General features: G+C 37.0%; 2 protein-coding genes across 2 annotated transcripts in view; one reads left to right on the top strand and one right to left on the bottom strand.

The window, feature by feature from the left end:
• The window catches only part of LOC134664315 (neurexin-4), a 426,329-nt gene that overhangs the window by 319,097 nt on the left and 93,125 nt on the right, over window positions 1–14,107 (top strand). The window lies entirely within an intron of this gene.
• LOC134664771 (uncharacterized) lies at window positions 2,945–3,649 on the bottom strand. The gene is made up of 2 exons (XM_063521514.1): window positions 3,416–3,649; window positions 2,945–3,371 (listed from the first exon to the last, which is right to left on the bottom strand). Exons 1-2 carry the CDS (start codon window positions 3,452–3,454, stop codon window positions 2,949–2,951), a joined length of 462 nt encoding a protein of 153 aa, XP_063377584.1. The 5' UTR covers window positions 3,455–3,649; the 3' UTR covers window positions 2,945–2,948.

Genomic DNA, 14,107 nt, shown 5'->3' with positions numbered 1-14,107 from the left:
CTGGATTAATGTAGGTATATGTTTTTCTTCCATGTTGTATTCAGTACTTTCCCGAAATGCGTAATAGCCATATTTGCTGTAATATATTGTATCATTCTATAGAACTTGCTAACTATGTAAACAAATCTCACTAGTAAATTCATATTTTTTGACAGTTTCAATAAGGCTGTTTGTTTACATAGTTCGCAAGTTCCATAGAATTACACTTTAGCTAATGTTCCTTACCTTTGTGTACTCCCTATTTCCTTAATGCTATATCTAATACCTTTAACATGTAACGAAGCATAACCTTCTCAACCCAACTGCTTACGGGACCATAACGGCCCTAATAGTTTCAGGTAAATTAAATTCCTAAGGTAATTTCCAACACAAACAACTTGACCCATCTTAAACCTTATCACAACCACATAAGGTCTACCTATTGTTAGTTAAACTGTTATTAACACGTCACTTGCCCCTCGATAATTGAGGTCGACAATTAAACAATACCTTTGGGTAATGTGGGTCATTTTGGGACCGTTAAGATATTGTTGATGGGTTTATTGGGTAAGGTGAGGATAGGATATCAAAGGGTGTAATGGGCTTAATTATGATAATATCTTACGAAGGTAAGTTTAACGTTATGGACACCGATCGGCTTTCAATGTGTAATAACAGCAGTCGACATATATGCATGTCTATATCTATACTTTGTAAAAAGTAAACAAAATCTACCCTCAAATGGTTCCTTAAGCCAGTTAAGGGTAGTTGAAAACATTACATGTTAAAATAATGTAGGTTAAAGTTAATTCATATAGTGACTGATCCAGGCGGTTTTGTATTTGGTTGGTTAACCAATAAATGTTATAACTAGTAACCACCCGAAAAATTACAAATTGTCTGTTTACTTTTTTTTTAATACCTAATGATACACACAAGCAATTATATTGATTATTGTTTGTCGCTGTCTGTACATTTGATATTTGTATTTGTCAGAAAATCTAAATAGGTATAAGGTCATGTGGGATATGAGACACATAGATAGTTTATTTTGGTCGGGGCAATAGGAACAGTATGAGCATTTGTTTATTTTACTTTAGAAAACAGTGTGCTAAAGTCCATTTTCGTTCAGATTCATAAAGATTATTTTAATTTTATTTTACAACAAATGTTCATCAAAGCTGCCTGCTATAAGTGAAGGGATCTACGTCACCCCATTAAAGGCTTAGAATATTTAAAGCACTTAACCTATTCTAGATAGTTTAGGCGCTCAGGCACTGCAGTAAAAGGACTAACATAACCGAGTTATCTGCTGTCGGCAAGCTGCCGATATGAGGGACTTAGGATTGACGGAGTAGCAGAGCGCAGAGGGTTCCTGTAAGGGATCACAAGTTATGTATTATTTTGTAACAGACATTCTGGTTTCATTCTTAACCTCTAGCCGCCCATACGTCAAACCTTACCAAGCAAAATGAGATTTTATTTTGTCAACACAAAGTTCAAATTAGAATGGAACAGGAGACCTTTTTATAGGTCTCTGGGCGGTTAGAGGTTAAAATCAAGTAGGTAGCTAGTGTAGTAGAGTGTAAAGGAACCTTAAAAGTGATATGTGTGACGCTGCCTTAACAAGACTAGCCTGACACCTATGACAACTAGCCCCGCCCTCTTCTACTATTGACAGCTACGAGGATAGGATCTATCTCGATAACTGAAATGTTAATTAAATATAAAGTGGTGTATTTTGATAAAATAAACTACTATTGAAGACCTCATATATCGTTTTATTAAAGAACAGTACATGGCGCAGTCGGTAGGATGTCGACGGAAGAGGTTGAAGTGAATAATTACACACACACAATTAAAATCAAGTACTTAAAAACAGTACTAATTACAAAATAATCCAGTATTAACTTTGTTGAATTTTGTAACCTGGCTCTTTTGCGTCAAATCCGGTAGTTCTGATTTTTTGCAGGCATGTTTATGATGTTGGCCCAATGAATAATCCAAGTTTGTGACCTCGAGCGCCGAACGCAAAATTGTCAAAAATCGAATAAACCGCAATTTTTTTTAGATTTGGGCGATTATAACCCTAAAGTACTAGTTTTTGATAGTAATTTCCTAGGGAGTTTTTAAAGTAGACTAAATTTTCTACAATAAGACACTAGAATTGTCTCTGTACATTTAATATTTTCCGAGATAAAGCCTTTCAAAATTTTATAATTTTACATCAGTTCTTAGGTAAAATATTAGATGTACAGAGACAATTCTAGTGTCTCATTGTAGCAAATTTATTCTACTTTAAAAACGCCCTAGGAAGTTACTATCAATAATTTTTAAGAAAAAAAACCGACTTCTATTTATTTATTTATTTAGAAATTTAATTCAGGCAACAAGGCCCATATTACAAATACCTTACAGACTAACATACATAAATTTATTATTTATGTACAAATTGGACACAATACAAAATACATCTTAAATAATTACGAAAGTAACTATCCGTCAAAACCCGTTCCTTATCGCTTCCGGTGCAAAAGTGCCCATAACACTCACGGCATTACCCCGCTGAATGGCTATGGACAGCCTCTGCACCAGAAATGATTCGGAGCGGGGATCCTCTCCCTTTTGCCTGAGTCGACGGCCTATGTCACGCACAAATTGTTTCGCGTCAGCACCCCAGCAGCCCGCCGTTTCCACCGCAAAAGGGACGAAATTATAACCCGAGCCCAAGGGAACATACTTTTGGCGCTTCACCGCCGCCTGAGACTCGGCCGCCGCTCCGGCCGCGCGTGCCGTGCGACTGATATGAGAGGCGGCGAAGGTGCTGACGCACGTAGCGTCCCAGACCAGGCACCGCCCTCTCTCCCACGGCACTAAGGTTAGGCCATCAGGCCGCTTGCCGTCCGTGCGACTTAGACCCGGAGGCTCAAGCACATACATAATGTATTTTATAAACTTAAAACTAAACACTATTTAGTCGACAAAACGGCGTGGCTCCGTTGCATCGGCTGCTCTTGTGTCGGATTCGGCAGTTTGCCCCGGAACCTCCGAAACACGACACCTTTCGGCCAGAAGTCGGTGCACTCGATGGTCCCCTGCAGCGGTCGCGGCACGCGCACCACAAAAGAGTTGAAGTGCACGTAGTGGCGCGATCGAAGCTGGAACACCCTCAGCGTGTAGCCGGTCTTCTGGTGTACATACTCCACCACTTCAGCAGCCGTGGCTGTGTAATGCAAGCGCGATACGTACAGCGCCTTACTCGGTGTAGCAATCCGCAAGCCAGAATTAGCCGGTTCGGCGGTACCACACTGAGTCTTACGAGGCGCCGTGCGCGCCTTCTTCTTTCTTGATACCAGTGTGAAATCCTCCTCATCCATACTGGCAACAGGGAGCTTCTCCTTGGAAGCCGCTCGATCAGTACCCTTTACAGGTACACTAACCCGGTTCGATGCGACTTTCGGACCGGCGACGACATCCGCGTAAATACGATGACGTGATTTGGAGGAGGCGGGGGGAGGGCGCGCGCGCGGGAGGCTCGCGGGCGGCAACACAGCTGATGCGACACATTTTACAGTGTCAGCAACATGCAAACTGACCGACTCGGCGCTCGTGGCTTGCCGGTCATCGCTCTTGAAATTCGACGCCGCCGACCGAGTAAGGGCACTGTTTCGCAAACTGGTGACTTCGTTGCGTAACTCGGTTATAGTGACCTGGGCCGCATCAAACCTCGAAATGACATCTGCTAGACTTGTTTTTACGTGTTTTTCTATGGGGGCCGGTGAAAGATTATTGTAGATGGTACACTATGTAGAAAAGGAGGTAAAACCACCCACTTTTCTACTAGCATTTCGCTTCTGTAAGGGTCGTAGTTCTAGCCTAACCTAACCCACTTCTCTGATAGCAGTTCGGTTCTGTGAGGATCGCAGTTCAAACCTAACCTAACCCACTTAACGGCGCATGCGGTGCGGTGTACGGGGGTTTAAGCGGGAGGGGCTAGTAAGATTGGCATCATCATACTTACACATTTTATGGTAGGTAATCATAGTGGTTTATTTAGTTAAGGTATCATAGTGGTTTTCCGGGTCAAGGTCCGGGTCCGAGTCCGGGTCTGAGTCCGGGTCCGAGTCCGGGTCCGAGCCCGGGTTCGAGTCCAGGTCCGGGTTCGGGTCCGAACCGGATCCGGGTATGAGTCCGGTTCTGGGTCCGAGTCCGGGACCCAGTCCAAGTCAAAATCGAAATTCGTAATCACCAAATGTGTACTATGCGTTGTTGAAGAGTTCTATTCTAGTCATCATCAGCAGTTCCATTTCATCAAATGCGACAGTTTTTAATGTAAATGCTTGATTTTATGATGAAAATACAAAAAAATCTATGCGTATGCCTTTAATATTTGAGGAGTTCCCTCGATTCCTTATGGATCCCATCATCAGAACTCGAGCTTGACAAAAATGTGGCTTAAAAACTTAACTTGCTTAACAAACATAACGAAGAGGAAAAATCGCCAAACGTGAACTATGCGTCGTTGAAGAGTTCTGTTCTGATCATCATCAGCAGTTCCACTTCATCAAATGCGACAGTTTATAATGAAAATGCTTAATTTTCTGATGTAAATACAAAAATCTCTATACGCATGCCTTTAAGATTTGAGGAGTTCTCTCAATTCCTCATGGATCCCATCATCAGAACTCGAGCTTGACAAAAATGTGCATTAAAAACTGAACTTGCTTAACAAACATAATGAAGAGGACAAATCGCCAACCGTGAACTATGCGTCGTTGAGGAGTTCCGTTCTGATCATCATCAGCAGTTCCACTTCATCAAATGTCACTCTTTTGGATGTATATGCTTCATTTGATGATGAAAACCCATAAATCACTATATGTATGCCTTTAAGATTTGAGGAGTTCCTTCGATTCCTCATGGAACCCATCATCAGAACTGGGTTTTGACAGAAACGGGACCAATCTGTATGCATATACATTCAATCAAAAAAATAATTTTCAAAATCGGTCCAGTAATGACGGAGATATGGAGTAACAAACATAAAAAAAAAAAAAAAAACATACAACCGAATTGATAACCTCCTCCTTTGGGATTTAGAAGTCGGTTAAAAACTAGTACTTTAGGGTTATAATCGCCCAAATCTAAAAAAAAATGCGGCTTATTCGATTTTTGACAAAGTTCCGTTCGGCGCTCGAGGTCACAAACTTGGATTATTCATTGGGCCAACATCATAAACAAGCCTGCAAAAAATCAGAACTACCGGATTTGACGCAAACGCAAAATGTATAATTTTACTGTATTAATAAAAAGGGTAAGCAGCCTTACCACGACTGTCTTAGGAGTGTCAAACTGACATATTCGATAACGTCTGCGTAACTTACTTTGTATACATCTTGCTCGTGAGCGAGATTATGGAAAGTAAATTACGCACACGCTCGCGTAGGTCAGTGTCAACTGGTAATGGTGAAGGTCAATACCGGTAAGCGTGGCATATCGGTAAGTGTGGCGGAACATTAGGGGCTGTTTACACATAGATTAGAGTTCATTGCGAGTCCTTACATTTGCTAATAGCTACTTCGGTTAGTGGCAATAACTGTCTGTTGAAAATGTAAAAGATTATATCATAATTTTAAAATTCATTGTTGATATTATTTAATTAAAAAATACTTTAGATCAAATTGAGGGTACGTTTTGGAAGAGCCCTTAAGACGACGGAGGGCCACGCTAAAGATTATTGTTGGGAGTTAGTCGCAATGCGAGGTAATTTAATTCATCCACCGCGGTAAGTACGGTGGGGCTGAGTCGATAAACATTCACGATACATTAGAGTCTAATGATTAGACCTAGGGCCACTTGCTCCATCCCACTAACCCGGGGTTAAGCGGCCTTAGACATCTATATTAGTATATACCTAATCCCTTACGAGTAGTTACTTAAATATTAAAAAGATTGTTTTTCTTTAATGATTTTAGAGTAGGTATAGATATAGTCAACTTCAAAGATGTTCACATTTTTCGCCATATTACAAGGGAGTAAGGTGCAAGTGTAAACATATATTTTATGTCGACTGTATTGGTCACAAGGTTCAAATAAATTTCTACCTAAATAATGATGATGTTAGATGATTATCATATACGAATAGTTTTTCATGTCTAAAATATTGAAACTTAAGGAATAAAGCATAATTAATGTTTTTTGACGACATCTTAATTTTTACAGAGGTGGTTTGTTCTTTTAAGGCTGATATTACAGTTTACAGTGATCATTTTGTTGCTAAAATGTTCGTATTTGAAAGATTAATTAAATATCTTAATATTCAGGTTTCTATTTTCTTATTTTTTCCATTTTTTTTTTAATTAAAAAGGAGGCGAGGCAAATTTATCGATACCTAATAATTAAATTTCTCTTGCGCCAGCCCTATCAAGGTGGTGTTTATTAACCTTATACATTAAGATTTTAATTGCGGGCATCAAGTGGCTTACGTGTGAGGCAGCCCTAGATTGTTATTACAAACGCTTCCCTTTCACAAGTGAGCCCAACGCTTAAGTTTAGCCACTACGAGTAAATAGGGTAAATTAAGTAGTAGGTAGTATGGGGTAATAGGAGATTAGAATTTTCCGTTTCCAAAATGAAATCATTAATTTTCTATAAATGATTCCTGAAACTTTCGTGAACTTTCTCAACGTTTTGAAACTTTCCGCAACTTGCACATATGTAAATATAAATCTATTGGTTTTTTGTCGTATCCTAATATCTTATTCTCTTTCTGTGATCCTAGTAGTAGGTAGTATGGGGTAATAGGAGATTAGAATTTTCCGTTTCCAAAATGAAATCATTAATTTTCTATAAATGATTCCTGAAACTTTCGTGAACTTTCTCAACGTTTTGAAACTTTCCGCAACTTGCACATATGTAAATATAAATCTATTGGTTTTTTGTCGTATCCTAATATCTTATTCTCTTTCTGTGATCCTAGTAGTAGGTAGTATGGGGTAATAGGAGATTAGAATTTTCCGTTTCCAAAATGAAAGTTTCCTTAATTTTCTATAAATTATTCCTGAAACCTCCGTGAACTTTCTTAACGTTTTTGACTTTCCTCAACTTGCACATCTGTTAATATAAATCTAGTGGTTTTTTTCGTATCCCAATATCTTATTCTCTTTCTGTGATCCTGGAAATCATGAGCCTTTTGCTTGCATTGCGTAGGTCATAACGAAAGTGGAACGCAACGTAAGCGATGTACAGTCAAAGAATTTAAATTCCGACCCATTTCGTACTTCGGCTGCCCTAAGCAGAAAACAAGTATCTCGGAAATTTTCAAAATCGGGTTTTTTGGATTTTCGGAATCTACAATTTCAGGCGCATCTTTCACCAAAAAAATAATTGTAAAATAATACGTAGTTTTTAAAATATTCATGTTTTCAAAATTCAAGCATCTTTTTTTGACCCTGTATTCTACGCTAAATTCAAGTATATGTCTCATTTCTACGCTAAATTCAAGTAACTAAACAGAGATACTTGTAATTCATATAGATGACCGAGATACTTGAGTTTAGCGTAGATATTCGTTACTGCAAATCAGTTTATTACAATGGTAAAACAAGTATCTCCCAATAGAATCTGCAATTTAAGTTAGAAATTAGTTACATAGTTATACAGAAGGTACCTTGTTTAAACATATACATAGAAAACAAATTTGCTTAGCAATATTAGTGTCAAAGGCTAACACGTGAAGAGTCTGTGAGATTTAAGTATAAAGAAAAAGTGTTGTTAAACCAATTAAAATTATCTGTATTGTCTATCAGTGGCGGCGCGTCCATAAAAGCCGATTCCCATCGGCTTGCCTGTTTTTGGATGTTTGGGCAGAGTTGTATAGGAAATATGTAAGCCAAATTAGCCCCGGCTTGCCTATGAATATGTTTGACGCGCCGCGCCGCCACTGTTGTCTACACTTCTACAGTAATGAAAACAGAACACTAAGTAGAATGCATGAGATAGACGCCTACGCCAAAGAAAGAGAAAATCATAATCATACTGTAACCATGCCAAAGGTTTTGTAAAAAATAGAAACAAATAATAACTGACTGGATTCAATTGACCAAAAGGGAAATATTTAATCCAGAAATAATGCCAATAATTGAATTTTTATAAAGACATATATGTGGTAATGTGAATCATCTAAGATCAATCTCGAGGAGTCTTTTAGTAGAGTTAGACCAAGAAAAGTCTGCAGAGATTTTGAGAGCACACTCAGTGCCAGTGTTATTTATATCATAAGTTCATAGAAGTTTGACGTTTAAAATAACACCTGCACTGCGTGTGCTGTCAAAATCTCTGCAGACTTTTCTTGGTTTAACTCTAGCCACTAAAGAGAACCACCAATTACATACCATATTAATAGGTAACATAGCCAAGAATCGATATTGCTTTATAAGAAATAGGTAAAACTGACTTGAAGGATTTAATTAGATTTTTACTTTGTTACATAAGTAAAGTTAAATAGTAAATAAAGTAACTATGTACCTAAGTATTTATCTATGCAAGTATGTATATCGTCGCCTAGTACTCATAGTACAAACTTTGCTTAATTTGGGGCTAGGTCAACGGGTGAAAGATTGTCCCCAAATATTGATTTTTATGGACTCACCAGCTCTCACCATGTCATGCACTAGCCTCAATCCTATCAAAGACATCTGTCAAATAGGACTATTGAAAATTCAAGTGCAAGTCGGACTCGCCCACCTTACAAATTTAAATTATTTATTTTTTTGTACTTTATAGTTTTCAGATTATTCCCTTTACTACATAACATACATATAGTGCAAGACAATATTACTTACCAAATTTCATAGTTCTACTACCTTTTTACTTAGGGACCCTTTAAATTTTGATTTCCTTGAGAGTGTCGAATACCTACGTATTTTGGCATAAAAGACCGTATCTTTATTTACGTTAATTTAGAAGTTTGATACCACCCATCCACGAAGACAGAGAGTTTGTTGAAGGAATGGGATATTGTATCACAAAATGATCTCTGGCAATAAATAAAATCGGTGAAATCGGTACCAATAACCATGTGTCAGAAGGTCTGAGGATGGCAACATCAATTACTAATCAAAAAAAGGTATATTTTCCAAGAGAAAATGAGTTTTAAATATAAATATTTTTTTTATTTTTTTTCAAGCATTTTATTATCTAACAGAAATTTTGAAGTCGACAAACCTGAAAGAAATAAAAATAGGTTTTCGGTAGCTTATGTCATTAGCTTTCATTTGATACCATTTCCTTTAGAATTGCATGAAAATTTGAAAAGTTATTGAGCGGAGAGCCAAATATGTTTAGTATTTAAGATGCTAGAGTGCTTGCTATTTCAAAGCTAAACACAAGATACTTGAATTTGTGTAGAATGGTTCTGAGATTTTCGGGCAGTAAACTACACAGAAAACATTTTATGCCTGTACAAAGTTTTATATACAAGAATATAAAAAAATAAAGTCTGTATAAGCTTAATTTTATCGCCCTTAACATAGTGGTATAAAAAGATGTTACATTTTAGACCAAATACCTAACAAAAAAGACAAATTACGTTTTTTTGCTCTCCTCAAAAATTTGTCAAAACGGGGTTACTTGTTTTCTGCTTAGGGCAGCCGACTTTGTCACAGTGACAATCAATATGAAAGCCGCTAGAGACCTCATACGGTTGTCACTGTGACAAAGTACGAAATGGGTCGGAATTTAAATTCCTTGACTGTACTTCGCAGATTAACTTACTGCATACGTTTCGGTTTGGCATGGCCTTTGTCTAGGAAATCAGTATAACTAAAATTACAAGATTACAACTATAACGCCACTAGGTCACGCACGTGTCCTCTCATCTCCGCCAGAGTGGTAAGTCACCCTTGGCCTGAGGGTGACCTACAGGCCTATTCGGATTTCGAGATAATCACAAGATCTAGAGACGATTTAGAGATCAACTAGATCTACATTAGATATCGACTAGATGTGACTTGGATATCTAAGTCATAACTTTGTCGAAATCTTTCAAGAGGACCTCCAGAATCGCAGAAACGTCAATTTTTTTTTATTTTTTTTTTATTGATATATCTATCTATCTTACAAATATCTTTAAATTATCCATATCGTAACTTGTTCAATTCTAGTAGAGATCTAATTTATTTTCCGAATCGAGCCGCTAGTCGTTATGAGCGTTTGACTCTTGTTCACTCGTGGACCAATACGAATGCGGTCTGCGTGTAGCCTACAGGGTGTCGCTTTATCGCAGCCATTGTTACCTTTACGATTAATAAGTTATACGGGGAAACAATTGCCGACCTGGGATGGCTTAGCTCGTTTCGCTTTTACAAGTCTGTATATTATGTCGCAGTCAAATTGTAAGATTCGGCATTTTACAAACGACGTCCACATTTTACAAACGAAAAAACTTGTAAAATTACAACGCCGTTTGTAAAAGGTGGATTCTTACGATTTGACTGCGACATTTACACAATAAATATTTGTGTTGTCACAATTGAGTCAAACCAAGATAACTCTGCACAGACTTTGTAGTGACAGAATGTGGAAGTGTTACAATAAATGTGGATGCTGGAAACGTGACGTATTTATACTTCTATTTTGCCATGTTATAGCCGGAGAAGAGTCTATGCAGATATATTTTGTTGTATTCTAAAGATTTGCTTTATGCTCTATCTACCCAGAGGCCTTTAAAAAGGTCTTGTTCTATTTTATTTATTTACTTCTACTGAAATAAGGTCTTAAAAGGACTTAAAACTCCTAGGTGAGGAGTTAAAAAATTAATTTAAGTACCTACCTACTTACAAATAATGTAATGCTTGTTTCTCCCGTAAGATTGTATAATTATCACATATATTATCCTACCTCTATGTGAAGTAATCCAAGAGAGAATTGTGTAAATCCAAGGGAGTTTATAAGCATTAAGATTTTAATTGTCTGCAGCTTATGAGAGGCAGCCCTAACGCAGGGGTGTCTCTTCCCCACATGCGGTTCTAATGTATTGAGGTGAGGTGTGTTGGTAATTTTGAGTCTTTTGTGAATTAATATGATTTTGTCTAGCGGCGAGGGTTGTCACGAAGTGTAAAATTTAATCAAGTTAATAAAGTCCTTTTTGACGTTTCTTACAAGATACACATTATATATTTTGTCCTGTCAGGCGTAAGTGAGGTTTGTCCTCATCATATTTTTAAAATTTGCAATAGAAAGGGCTAAGTACTAATACTTTTATTTGTGGTAACAGTAAGTCTTTGCTCATTTTTGCATTCCATCTATCAACATTTAAGGAAGGAAACATTTTTAAACAGAAAACAATTTAATGAGGCATGTCAGTTTATTAGCTCTAATTATAAGAAATAAATTGAGAAATAATATGGTATACAGCCAATAAACGATGATAATTTCTTTGTCATACCTAACCACTGCAAATTTAACCCCTTAACAAAAATAATGCAATGCATTTAAGAACTCTTGCATCTACCAATACTACTACTACTACTATTCGTTACCTATTCCTTCCCACATATATAAATTAAAGTACAAAATTTGTATCGAGTTTACAAACTTGCGGCAACCCTAATTGTAGGGGTGTCACCTTATCTGCCACACGCGGTAACGCGAGGTGAGCTGTTTTGTTAATTTCGGGACTCATTTACTTTGAAATGATGTTCTCCGTCTTTTGTCTTTAAGACAATGTGATTTTAACAAGTAGGTGGATAAGTAAATCGTGTTAAGAGAAATCCAAATTCAAGTTAGCTATATGACTAAATAATGTTTTTGACAGAAAATATTTTTGGTGCACCTCACATTGGGGTAACTTCGAAAATGGGGTACCTATTGGAAATGGAAATCCTTTTTTCTTGTTTTAACAGGTAGCAGGAAATCTTGGTAAACATTGCAATGGTGTAAATGATGTAAACGTATAGTTTGTGCTATCAATAAAGCCGCGCCGCACTCTTCTTTCTAATCGCTTTTAGTACAAGTGCGCAAGTTTAGTACAAATCGGATCACAGGGTGAATCGGCTCAACATAAATATTGCGTTGATATTGAGCACATTAAAATGACACCGTACGTCTCTCCTCTTAGCCTGCGGTGGCAGTACAAAATACTTTAAATCTCAACGGATTTTTAGTCTGATTCGATTCGCCTCGGCCTACCCTACAATACGAGTATACGTAACAAATATTTAACTAAGGTCAGAAACTCAATTATCTTCTGAGGTTTAAACCTAGGTTTTGAAGGTCGGGAAGCTATTTTTGGGTCAAACAGATCACTGTGTTACGTTCTTTCCTGTGGACACACACAAAGTTAAGGGCTATAAAGGTTAATTTTCTTATTTAACCCTAACCCACGTAAAAAGGTCCTCCTTTTATTTACAGAACTATGATAAAATCATTACTTACATGCCCACAAGCTGTTAACTATTGCCCACAGGGGAGAAAAATGTACAATTGTACAGTTCGCGCGAACACGCTAGTTTTCTCTCCTGTGGGCAATAGTTAACAGCTTGTGGGCATGTAAGTAATGATTTTATCATAGTTCTGTAAATAAAAGGAGGACCTTTTTACGTGGGTTAGGGTTAAATAAGAAAATTAACCTTTATAGCCCTTAACTTTGTGTGTGTCCACAGGAAAGAACGTAACACAGTGATCTGTTTGACCCTTTTATACCACGTCGGTGGTAAACAAATATACGGCCCGCCTGATGGTTAGCAGTCACAGTAGCCTATGGACGCATGTAACTCTAGAGTTTAAAATAAATATATTTTTTTCCAAAGAAAGCACCATGATAAATCTCTCCGTCCCACAACTATAATGAAGAGTCATACACCCCATAACGCCATTTATTCGAAACCCCATAAAACGCTTACCGTTGCCACCTTGTTATTTACCCCACCTTCACGATTGCCAGATAAAAACTCCCTGATTTATGGGAAATTCTAGTGACGTGGTTGGGAAAATTGCGGATGGGTATATTCTCGGGAAAAATGCCTATTGTAATGGTTCAAGTTTATTCATTACGAACAAAATGAAAAAAAAATAAGACGGGAAATGAGTTACTTAGAGTTAGAGTTACTTCTGATACCTATCACTTTATTTGGACTGACTTTTTGAGTTGGCCAACATTAAAAAATCACGAACACATTTTTGTCTCTTACGAAAACTTTTGAGTCAAGAAAAACAAAAATGCCCTAATATCTTCATGAACAAGTTAAGTACCTGGGTCAAAATTCTTTTCTTTGTCTTTTTTTTTTTTTTTTTTTATTCAGAAACAAACAGTCATACATGGATTATGAACATATTTTAAAGACAATAAGAATAGACCTATAGTTTCATAACAGAAAAACATATAAATAGGTCCGTGGCTATTAACTATATAAGAGAAAAACTTAATTTGTATTATTGCAATTACTATATACTAGAAATTTGTAAATCTATGATTTGATACTTTGTCAAAAAATACATTTTAAGTGCGTTAAGCAAGTTATAAATTTAGTTAAATTCAATATTTAAATGCATTCTTAAGTTGTGTTAGTGTACAGTGAAAGAAGTCTACATCATTAAGTTTAAGGTTTTCATTAAATAGTTTACATGCGCGTTTAATGAATACGTTTCTACCGTAGCCAGTCCTGCAGAATGGTATAGAAAATAAGTTTCTTTTACGACAACGGCGCTCTCGTCTTCGCGGAACTCTAAAACAGATTTTATGTAAAAGAATAGGGGCATCTAATTGTGAACGGAAAATTTTGAAGAGCAAAACGGAATCATTAGCATCACGACGGTCACTAAGAGTTTGTATATTTAGACGTTTACAAGTATCAGTATAGTCAGCGGTATAGGTTAGTCCAGTCCTGAAGGCCAGTGATTTAATAAATCTTTTCTGGAGTCGCTCAATTCTGTCAATGTGTACTTTGTAAAAAGGTTTCCATACTGAGCTACAAAATTCAAGGTGACTTCGAACAAAACTATTGTAAAGAATTTTATATGTTAGGCGGCTTTTAAATGGTTTGCCAACACGCATAATGAATCCTAACTGTTTGTATGATTTTGCTAGCATTTTGTCAATGTGTGGGATAAAAGTGAGTTTGCTATCCAT

Source organism: Cydia fagiglandana, chromosome 5 (genome assembly GCF_963556715.1).
Source record: "Cydia fagiglandana chromosome 5, ilCydFagi1.1, whole genome shotgun sequence".
Lineage (NCBI taxonomy): Eukaryota > Metazoa > Arthropoda > Insecta > Lepidoptera > Tortricidae > Cydia > Cydia fagiglandana.
This window is presented reverse-complemented; position numbering and strand designations above follow the sequence as displayed.

Bases quoted from the DNA above. Each gene is read 5' to 3' on its own strand.
- LOC134664771 (XM_063521514.1), bottom strand. From the start codon at position 3,454: ATGTCGTCGCCGGTCCGAAAGTCGCATCGAACCGGGTTA. The intron at 3,372-3,415 runs GTGTACCTGTAA...TCCAAGGAGAAG, and splicing joins AGTCGCATCGAACCGGGTTA to CTCCCTGTTGCCAGTATGGA.